Source organism: Marmota marmota, unplaced genomic scaffold (genome assembly GCF_001458135.2).
Source record: "Marmota marmota marmota unplaced genomic scaffold, marMar, whole genome shotgun sequence".
Classification (NCBI taxonomy): domain Eukaryota; kingdom Metazoa; phylum Chordata; class Mammalia; order Rodentia; family Sciuridae; genus Marmota; species Marmota marmota.
In genome coordinates this window covers 17801779-17813634 of record NW_026000016.1, presented here as the reverse complement: position 1 = coordinate 17813634, position 11856 = coordinate 17801779, and the positions used below count along the sequence as shown (strand labels likewise).

At 31.2% G+C, this 11856-nt stretch overlaps 1 protein-coding gene across 10 annotated transcripts in view; it reads left to right on the top strand.

Annotated features, from left to right (window-relative positions):
• Cep170 (centrosomal protein 170) overlaps positions 1 to 11856 on the top strand; it is a 129695-nt gene that overhangs the window by 56921 nt on the left and 60918 nt on the right. For all 10 annotated transcript variants that reach the window (XM_048809219.1, XM_048809227.1, XM_048809223.1 and 7 more), the window contains 4 exons: positions 4049 to 4107; positions 4198 to 4363; positions 5264 to 5398; positions 10780 to 11256. In XM_048809219.1, the coding sequence (XP_048665176.1) occupies positions 4049 to 4107; positions 4198 to 4363; positions 5264 to 5398; positions 10780 to 11256 (837 nt within the window). The remainder of the gene's footprint in view (positions 1 to 4048; positions 4108 to 4197; positions 4364 to 5263; positions 5399 to 10779; positions 11257 to 11856) is intronic.

Sequence of the window (11856 nt, the reverse complement as noted above, 5' to 3'; positions counted from 1 at the left end):
GAAAAAAGTGTAACTGCTTGATGTTGGGTGGTATATTCTATATATGTCAATTAAGTCTAGGTTATTAATTGTGTTATTGAGTTCTATAGTTTCCTTATTCAACTTTTGTTTGGAAGATCTGTCCAGTGGCGAGAGAGGTGTGTTGAAGTCTCCCATGATTGGTTGAAATTATTTAAACATTGGTTACAAATGTTAAATTGCAAGATCCTTCCCTAGCATTATCCCCATCATATAAGTCATTAAATTTTCTTTTAAATTGGGAATCATATATTTTTCCAACGAAGTTTTTCATTGCTGTATAATAGCCCACAAAATGATTAGGTTAGTCATGCTAGAAACATGGAAATAATAAAATGAAAACATTGTTAAAGCATTACATGTAGCACTATTTGAGCAATTCAGATAATAGATGCTAAAATGATCATAATTAAATATTAGAATTTTTCATTCAAAGATGTTAAGGTTTTTCCTGATTTATATGGTTGATAATCCACAATAGATTAGGAACACACTTTATAAATTTCAAAAATAGATAACATTTCTCAAAGCTTAAAAAAACAAAATTTAAGAAATTTAAAGAGCTATTGGATAAAAGAATAAAGTGATAGAAGAAAAGTTAAAAATAGGCCTTTGAAAACTATGTTCCTGTAGAACAGGGTCTTCTACAAGTTGGAAAGATGTTTATGTGCAAAAATAAAAATTGTTTTTCTGAAAGTATGACAAAATTAAACAAAAAGGTAAATATTTCCCTTCAGAAGTTTTCTGCCATTAGTGCTTTATAAACCTTTAGCATCTCCTGGGATCAGACTTGTTGAGTGTAGCATTTAATTTGACTTAATTGTATATTTCCTTATCAGTTACAGGTAAATAATAGAAATTTCCAACATTACTAATGAGAAGATCCAAAAAGAAAAGGTTTTTGGACAACTTTTAATGAGACATTTTAAAGTTTTCCTTCTTATATTTTTAATATTTTAAATTTACATATACATAATATATTACTTTATAAAAATACATATTTCCATTCTTATATAATTTTATTCGAGTATTCTTATTTATCTGACAACAGTGTCTTCAACTTATGAGAATCACATTTTTAGTGAGAGTTTTCCAGAAAAGATTATATTTATATTTATGTAAATTATGAAATTTACATAATTATATTTTGAAATTTACTGAAAATCTGCTCTCTATCAATAAGGGTTCATTATGTAATATTAGGAAAATTAAATTAATATTTGTTCCCTATTTATTCTAAGTGGTTTACACCTCCCTAATGGAACAGCCTAATGACTGAAATGGTTTTGAAAGATGTGTTCACAATGATATCTGACATTCCATGTTTTAAGGACATATCCCTAGGAATGACTAAAACTGTTAAAAAATTTCTCTGGTTTTAGTTTTGTCATTAAAGTAAAAGGAGAATATCTTAAGAGAAACTTACCAGTATGCAGATGAATTTCCGTGATCCTACTGTTGTTTAAACATTTATTAAATAAATTGATCATGGATTGATTTAGAATGGGAATCATAATCTTACATAAAAAACTGGAGAAATCTATAAAAATTATGATTTGGAATAAATTTTTTTATAGGCCTTTAAATTTTTTGATATCACAAGTAATTTAAAAAAATTTTTTTCCTCAGTTTGTCATTTTCCCCGATTAACAAGTTAAAAAACAACTGTCTTCCAGTAGTTGGGGAGGCTGAGGCAGGAGGATCGCAAGTTCAAAGCCAGCCTGTGCAAAAGTGAGGTGCTAAGCAACTCAGTGAGACCCTGTCTCTAAATAAAATACAAAATAGGGCTGGGGATGTGGCTCAGTGGTTGAGTGCTCTTGAGTTCAGTCCCTGGTACCCAAACAAACAAACAAATAAAACAAACACAAAAACAACTTTCTTAGGTTTGCATCAGTAAGAAGATGGTAGTTTGGGAGATAAAAACTGGAGCTAGAGCAGTCTCAAAAGTAGTTTACCACAGTTCTCAGGTGAATTCATGATGTAAACCAGAGGATTCTTTGAGATCATCTTCATTTTCACACAGGAACCTTTTTTGGAAGGAAAGTATTTGCACTTAAGGATAGCCCTTTAATTTTTCCATGCCTGAAAAATGTTTCTAATCTCTAAGCCTAAGGGATTCCCTGGGGGAAAACTATCAAGCACTTACAGGAAGTAAACCTAAAATACCAGAAAGTCCTGATAATAAGCTAAATCCATTGAATAAATAGAAATGACTGTCAATTTTTTTAAAATATTATTTTTCCATTGAAAAAATAGGAATGCTATGAATATTCTTCAGCTGCTCATGAATTTTTTGAGGTTAAAACACAGTTACTAAACTTTTTTTTTAATAAAAATATTTAGTTAAAAGATATATATTTCCATATGCATCAGCTTAGGTACCTGACAGAAAGGAAAAAAAAATTGTTTCAAAGCTCTAAGAAGAAATATAAAATGAAAGGAAATCCTGGACTAGATTCTGTTTAAGAAAGATTAACAAAATTAAGCAGGATATTTTCCAAAGCTCCACAAAATTCTAAAAATTTCAGAATTTTCACTTTATATGTTAAAATGTATACAGCTTCCATTATGCTTGGGAAGTCTTTTCCCCCCAAGTGGTCAATAGTAATTCCTTCCTTGGAGTGATTGTTGAGTGCATTGAATTGATAAAAAAGAATAGAATTTAGTATATGATATAAAGGTTCTTTCATTACAGGGTTAAGTAATGTTGGGAAATATGACCTCTAGTCTTTAGTGAATAGATCTTTTTAATATACAGAAGCATTGTTCTTTTGGTACCATAATGAAAGCATTCATTATCCCTAGCACTTGGGTTTAATTTGTATACAATCAGTTGTTTGATAATGTAATATGATCCTGATGCAATACTGGAGCAAAGAGGTAGTTGTGGTTGCTCTATGATCCCTCATTATAGCACTTATTTTGCATTTGCAAAGTGAACTTCATTTTTATTATGCTTATCAAAGAGTAATCAAATTACTTTAGGATTTGCTGTTGGGTAATCACTGTGAGACATTTTTGCATTTTTGGGTGTCTTGCTGTCAATATAATTTGATTCAGGTGCTTTTTTCTTCATTGTAATCATGTCATATTGTTTGTGAAAATTAAAAATGTCTTTGTGCTCTGATTAATAATACCCTTATTTTCTTCTTGAAGTCTAGTACTGCCTAATGTAAGAAGTACTTGCTGAATTTTAAGATTTTTAGTATTTAAAAATGAAAAATTTGTTCTGGGGCTGCAGCTCAGTGGCAGAGCACTTGCCTAGCACTGGTTCGATCCTCAGCAGCACCACATAAAAATAAGTAAAGAAAATTAAAAGTATTCTGTCCATCTACAACAACAAAAAATTTTTTTAATTGCTTTTATTTTTTAAATACATGATGGTGGAATGCATCACAATTATTACTACACACGTAGAACACAATTTTTTTAATATCTATAGATAAAGTATGTTCACCCTAATTCATGTCTTCATACATGTACTTTGGATAATGATGTCCATCACATTCCACTATCATTGCTCACCCCCTGCCCACTCCCTTTTCCTGCCACCCCTCTGCACTATCTAGAGTTTTCCTCCCATGCTCCCTCTCCCTATCCCACTATGAACTAGTCACCTTATATCAGAGAAAACATTTGGCATTTGGTTTTTTGGGATTGGCTAATTTCACTTGGTATTAATGTCATGATTTTATTCTCTTTTATTATATATGCCACATTTTTTTTAATCCATTTATCCACTGAAGGGCATCTAGGTTGGCTCCAGTTTAGCTGTTGTGAATTGTGCTGCTTTAAACATTGATGTGGCTGTGTCCCTGTAGTATGCTGTTTTTAAGTAAGAACAACAATAAAATTTTTTTAAATGAAAATTTTATAATTGTAAATGTATTTTAACATTTAATATTAAGGAAAATTCTGTAATTCTTCTGTAATAAGTCTTGAAATAGGACAGTTTCTAATTACATTTGATGGCCATTTTAAGCTTGATTACCAGAATTTTGAAGTCCTTTTTTTCCTTAGCCCCGTTTACATACAAATCTTTTTACTGTAGTAAGAGGAGAAATGAGGGTCCCTGAAGAAGCCCTTAAGGTAAAAGTTTTTCCTTTTTTCAATCTTCCATTCACTAGTGTTGATTTTATTCATGGATGTTTCAGTTCCTTTTCTAAATGTATTTTATAGCATGAGAAGTTTACCATTCAGCTTCAGTTGTCCCAGAAATCTTCAGAATCATCAGAATTGTCAAAATCTGCAAGTGCTAAAAACACAGATTCAAAGGTGGCAGATGCACCTATAGAAGTGCAGCACAAGCCTACAGAAGCACTGAAAACTGAGGAAAAAGCCTCAGGTAAGCTAACCTCTTGAAAGTCCCATATTTATACTTGATTTTGAAGAAATTATATCCTTTGTTCTCAAAAGATTGGCCACTTGCTTATCAAAATAATTTATAATCATGATACTTTCAGAGTGCATCATAATGCAGCCAATGCTGCATTTAATTGTAGTTTACAATAATATTTTTTATTTCATGTTTGTTTGCATTTTTCTGAATTATGACAACTGAAAGAGAAGAAAAAATGTTAATCCAATCCTCCATCATTATAATATCATTGTATAATTTACAGGTCAAAAAACTATGAAAATGCTTTGTGTAAATAATTTCATTTAAACGAACAATTTGAAATCGATGGACATTATATTTGTCCAAATAAGAAATATATTCTGCTAAAAACTAAATATAGTTACTATGCTATTCCCATTAGGCTTTAAAAAAATTAGAAAATGGCTACTCATGACAAAATTTACTCTAGTTTAATCTTTTGTATTTGGCATCAATGACATTTCTGATGAGACTGGTTTTACTGTACCCTCTTTGGTTTTTGCCTACTTTCAACAAAACATCTTGTACTGGGACCATTTCTTGTCTAAATATGCAAGTCAAAAGCTATTTGTTTTAAGTGGTTCATTTATATACCAAAGAACTCAACACTTTAACAAAAAGCTGTTACGATATTGCTTAGATATATATCAGCCAGTATTAATGTTCACTTATTTAGTTGTGTCCAACATTCTGTAAGGTATTACACCAACAGTGTTGTTACTTGTTGGGTATTTTTCAACTATCTAGATTACATTTTGGATTTTTTTTTTTTCACTTGATTAATCAAGTAGACAATTCTAGCCTTCTGTGAAAGCATTTGTTGTTGTTTCATCTACTTTAGGCAGATTTTTTCCTACCTCTTTCCAGATATTTCTGCTATGCCCCGTGGTACTCCATTATATGGACAGCCGTCATGGTGGGGGGATGATGAAGTGGATGAAAAAATAGACTTCAAGTCAAATGGCAAAGCTGAAGAAAAAAATCATGAAACTGGAACATCAGGTAAAAATATCTCAATGACTATGACATTACATGGATATTTTGGGAATCATTTGTAGTCTAAGCAGAAATCTGTCTACTCTGAAAAGAGATGATCTGCTACTCTAAAGCTTGATTTAAAAAAAAAAAGGTCGATGACTATTTTAATGTCCTTATTATTTTAATATAATTTCTTATTTATGAGTGACTCTCAAATTATTAATTTCAATCTTTTAAAAAGTAATTTATTTAAAGTATTTTTTCTAGTTTATGAGATTGTTCAATGGTGACAGATTAATAAACTGGATATTTTACATATTTTAAAGTAATTATTAAAATGAATTTTAACCAAGGTAGTAGATACAAATGGATTTTATCTTTTCATTAGATTCACAAACATAACAATTTCTACGATGTTCAGAAATGTGATATGAAATTATAGCTTCTTTAAAACGTCACTATTCTCAATTTGTTGGGATTATAGTAGCAATAAGATTACCATGTTCAGCTTCAAGAATGAAGAAATAGTTCTGGGTCAGAGTCTCAGAATAGTAATCAAAGAATATATCTTTGATGAAGTAGTTCAGTGGTGAACTAAGTGTTCATAAACCAGATCAAGATTTCCAGGAAATAAATGGAGGTGTCAATTGTTTGTCACATACGGACATTGAAAAGACATCAGAACAGAAGGATTGAACAGCCAATTTCTGTGATAACAAGAGATTAAGATCCAGAACTGGCACCTGGGATCAGTATGGAAGACTTAGTCTGACAGAGACAAGGATAATTTCATCCGAAGTTTTTCAGTGTTCTACCTTTGATCATAGTTCTACAAAATAAGTGAGACAGTTTTCTTAGTTGGAGAATTAAGAATGCTGTTTCTTTAGATATGCTTTTATTAGGCCAGGACACAAAAATCTTAAGAAACCTGGCATTATCAACTCAATCTTACTGTGCCCCAAACCGAATTTGTCAACTTTGTAAAATAAATTTCTATCACAGTTTCCTTGTTTCTATCACCAACACAGTTTACTTCACACCCAACCATGAAGTATTATTATTTAGTATTTAACATTTCTTCAAATGTAAATAACAGAACTGTTTCCTGGTACTAAACAAGAAGGACTTACTGGCTCACATGATTGAATACCACTATCATCTCAACACTGTTATCATCTAGCTAGTTTCTCCATCTTTCAGTCTTAACTGTTCACAATAGTTGCATACTGAGGGAGTTTCCCCTCATACTCAGGTTGCCTACCAGTCAAGGGTAAATGCTATCATATCCAGCAGAAAAGAACAAAGGTTGCTTCCAGAAGACCTCAAAGAATGTGGAAGAAGAACATTCCTAAAAGTTTTCAATACATCTGTCTTCTCATTGGCCTCGCACAGGTTCAGAAGTGGGTCACCTGCTTATTAATGAACCTGTCCCTGGTGAGACATAGGAGATTATCTGTACACCACTCTTGTTGGCCTTGAAGCTGAGTGTGGAGTTTTTTTTCCCCTAAAGCACATGAGCTGTGTCAGGGAAGAGTGGATACCGGAGAATGTTGGCGTTCTTTTAGAAAGAAGGAACAGGAAAAAGATACTGGAAGACAATCAAGAATGTCTACTTTATTTGAAAGTTTTTGTCTTCCCTTTTCTTCACCTTATCAATCTAATATACGACCTACTTCTGTTGCCTTTTTGTCCCCACCAAGTCATAATTGAACTTTCTAACTTAAGTTTGGGCCCTAAAAAGCTAAACTGATCTTTATTTCATTTTTTTCAAGAAACTACACTGACTCCCATTTGCTTGCCAAATAGATTTTAATGTTTTTAAGTTTTATGTATCAGAGCTTTCTAATTTTGCTCTACTTTTTCTAGAGGGCCTTATATCCCAGTATCAGTTGTTATAGTGTTCTCTTCCAATTTGGGAGAGAATATGCTAATTCCTGCCTGTTCTGTTCTCCCTCAGGTTTCAATACATACAGACATTGAATAATATAAAATTCTAAATGATGTATTTGTATATATGTATTGCTAATATGTGATACTGTTTAATTCACGATTTTTGAGTAAGCCTTCTCTCCACAACTTATCTCTAAATTCCTTTCTTCAAGTATCACATATCATGCTATCATTGTGCACTAGAGCCACCTGGTAGAGAGGAATTTTTTTTTTTTTTTTTTAATGTCTTGTGCTCCATCAGATTCTGTTGGTTAATAGTTCAGTGAGATTATTGCTTGCTTTGTCATTTTAGTATAAGGATAATACCATTTAATATTTGTCATTTGCAGTTTATTAAAAGATAGGATGAGGTTTACTTACTGGAATAATCTATGAATTCATCAGAAATTATAAAATCAGGTTTGAAATGTGTATCAACTGTTATTAAATTTGATTATTTTGAAATTAAAGTGTTTTTAAGAATTTAAATTTTAAAAAAAATGTTTCAAATTATGGAATATAAATGATCAATTTAATAACTTATACTCCAAGTATACTCATTCAGTAAAAACAAAAAGTGATTTCCTTTTTGGATACCCATTTTTAGAATTTAAAAACTTGGTACTTACTATGGAAGGTGAATATTTCAGAAAGGATTAAAACCTGTCTGTTACTAATCATTTTTTATATCCCCCTCTGTGCGTCCACATGTCTAGAATCTCCTAAAAACTTGACACATAGTCTAAAAAACTTAGAAGCAAATGTATACATTAGAGCAAGCCAGTTTTCTTGAAATTGTGTGAATATTTTCAATCCTACTAAAGAAAATTTTTCTTCAATGTAGTTATAGCTGTGTTCTTCAATCTTTGGTCTCAACATTAATTTAAAGGCTCTTTAAATATTGTATACATTTTGAAAAGGCATGTATACTATATGTAGTAGCTTCTTGACTCTTTTTACAGTGAGTTTTTAAAAATCCAGTCAAACTAAATTTGGAGGCTTTTAAGTTGTAACTTGTTTTTAGCAAAAGGAGTTTCACAGAAATCATAATTTGAAATACTTCACTAGGCTAGGTTGGGTAGATGTCTAAAGCAGAATGAGCCATGATAATTATAGTCTGTGATTTTAAATTAGTTGAATATTAGTTTAGTACAGAAGAATGCATTATAAGTATCCCTGATAGATCACCCAGTCATAAAATACCCTCAGAGCATAAGCAAGTTATCACCAGTTGCTTTTCTGATTTAGATATACAGAATTAATTCTAACATAATCAGTTGTTAGATAATTTTTTAAAACCTAGTAGTTGAGATTACTAAAATATTGATATAAACAAATAATTAGTATATTATATAGTTTAATTTGATATAACAAAAATGACTTTTAAAAGATAAATGAATGTTAAATTCATAAATTCCAAACTATGTTGTCAGTATTCCTAAAGAAGAAAGCTGTTTTTTTTTTTTCTATCTTAATTCGTAAGCCCTATTAATTTTGCTTTTAGGCATTTTTAATAGGACCACACATTTCATTTGTTTTATCATCTTCAGGGAAATGAATCTGACTACATATAATGAATTTTCCAGGTGATCAAACTTCACTTTTACAACAGACAGTTTTTAAAAAGTTTAACCATTTCCTAAGTTACTGTTAAATGCATGTACCCCTATCACTACTTGAGCAAAGAAGTCTGAGTATAGTATAAATTTTTTCTCTTAACTCAGAATCATCGTTATTTATATCAGTTGTTGAATTATGATATCTTACAATGATGTCCTCAGAAGCCTTTGAAATATGTAAGGCTTCCTAGTATATATTGAGTGGTACTGGAATACAATGTTTTTGAGGCCATTTATCTGCTCTTGATTGTACCTTGCTCTGTTAATGTTGGGTTTTCCCCAGTATCATCCTTCCATTTTCAGTAGTGAGCAAAATTGAGTAGTTTTAGGAAAAGATAATTTTACACTGAAAATTATTATTCTTAGATATTTCTTTTGCATTCTTTTTAGCCGTGTGTGTGTGTGTGTGTGTGTGTATGAGCAGCTTACTACTACTACTATTTTGGAATTGGAGCTTTATGTTTTCTTTCCCACACATTAGCACATGGAGATGTTAATGTCCCATTCTTTTGTAACCTAAAAGCATATGTTTTTATGATTATTTCTTATTCAGAGTACTGTTAAGAAGTCAATTATTTAACACCTGATGAATTAAAATTTAACATGTATTTTAAAAGACCAATCAGTTCACTTAATTTAAGGGTTAGAAACAACATAATTTCCTTGTATTACCTTTTCTTTCTAATAAATTTTCTGTACACAATTTTTCTATCAGTCTGTTTAAAACCAGAATGGATTTTTGAGCAGAGAAACATATTTCATTTGAACTTGCTTGGTAATAGACCATCTCAACAACAGGGCAATTTAATCAAACTTTTTCTTTTGTATTTGCTTTCTCTAATAAATACTTAAAATATGTACTTAAAATAGCATTTTAGCTGTCATTTTCATTTATATACCTTTATGTATTTTATTATAAAGCATCTCTTTTCATACCTTTATATTAGTTTCTGAGGCAACAAAAGAAAAGTGAAAGTGTTCCAGGGTTGGTTGTTCCTTCTGCTTGCCATCTTGTTAATAATCTGAGGCTTATAATTCAGCTTTCCTTCAAATATTTTTAACACTTGTACATACTCAACTATATAGAAATGTAAACTAATTTTCTTCTGGATTACTGGCAGGCAACTGAATTTTCTATTTTTTATTTTTTCTTTCATATTGCTGCTTGGATTGCTATGCTGTTATGCAAACCACATGTTTTATCTTTACTCTTTTTGTCTTTATAAGATTGTCTGTCTTCTTCCAGGAATCACGTATCAGTAATATTTCTGTCATTCTAAAAGTCATGTCTCTAAATGTAATGGTAAATGATGGTAAGTGGAATCATTACTTCTAAAACATGACTTACATATTTACTTTATATCCTCATTTGAGTATCTGTTTTCCAATGGAGCTCTACATTTATTTAAAGATGTGTCAGACATTTCATCCTGCTGACTTGATAAGGAAATCCATGCTCTTCATATATATATATTAATATTTATTTATTTATTCTTCTTTAGAACTTGAATCTCCAGCCCCATTTGATTTCACTTCTTTTGTACCTTGATAATTTCTAGATCCAAGTTGGAAAAATTATGGACCTAGCCATGAAAGGTTCACTTCTTCACTGCTTCACTATCCTTTGCTATTACTACTTCTTATCTTGCATCTCCTATTAGTTAAATGGCATGTTTATAATCAAGTTCTTTCTTCTCTGTTACATTTTTTTTGTCCTATGATAGAATGCCATTGTTTTTCATCCAGACTATGATCTGCCTTCTGATCCTTACAAAATAATGCACTGGTCATTGTCAGTCTCCTTCAAATGCTAGAAACCCCCAAATATTTTGAATTCTCTCTTATTTTTCTCATTAGGGTGCAGCATAGATGCCAAGCAAGTTGAGGAGCAGTCTGCAGCTGCAAATGAAGATGTACTTTTTCCTTTCTGTAGGGAACCAAGTTATTTTGAAATCCCTACAAAAGAATTCCAGCAACCTTCACAAATAACAGAGAGCACTATTCATGAAATCCCAACAAAAGACACACCAAGTTCCCATACAACAGGTGCAGGGCATGCTTCATTTACCATTGAATTTGATGACAGTACCCCAGGGAAGGTAACTATTAGAGACCATGTGACAAAATTTACTTCTGATCAGCGCCACAAGTCAAAGAAGTCATCTCCTGGAACTCAAGACTTGCCAGGAATTCAAACAGGAATGATGGCTCCAGAAAACAAAGTAGCTGACTGGCTAGCACAAAACAACCCTCCTCAAATGGTATGGGAAAGAACAGAAGAGGATTCCAAAAGTATAAAAAGCGATGTTCCAGTGTACTTGAAAAGGTTGAAAGGTAAAGTGAATGATCATTTCAGAACTTCCTATTGTATAATTAAGAAAATTCAGTTTTCATAGTTAGCAAACTACTAGTAAGTAAATATATAGTAGAAGACATCTGCTTTTTCAAACTTTATGTTTAACTTTAAAGCTCAAAAGCAAACCACACTGCTCATGTCCAACTTTTATTCACAATAGTCTTTCTTCATTTTCTTCCCAAAACCATATTGTGAATTTTTATATATGCCATTAAATGCCCCCCCCATGGAAATATCAAATTAATTTAGTGCATCAGTGGAATTTCCTAAAAGACAATTCCCATCACTTCTTTTGTTTAAGGAAAAAAATATATCCAGTTTTATTCTCTTATGATACTTCTAAATATCAATATCTAGATTTTGAAAGAAATTTTAAGCCATTAGGTATGGGCTAAGAGTTCTACTTGGATAATATAATCACATTGTTGATGGAGTACTTCAAATTGTTGTTAGTGGTTACTTAAGAAACACTTGAGTTTACAAATATTTACTGGATACTTATTAATCTAATTTAAAATTTTTTCAGTATTTAAACTTTATGAGAATTGTAGTTGAATGTTCATATTCAAAACTTTATA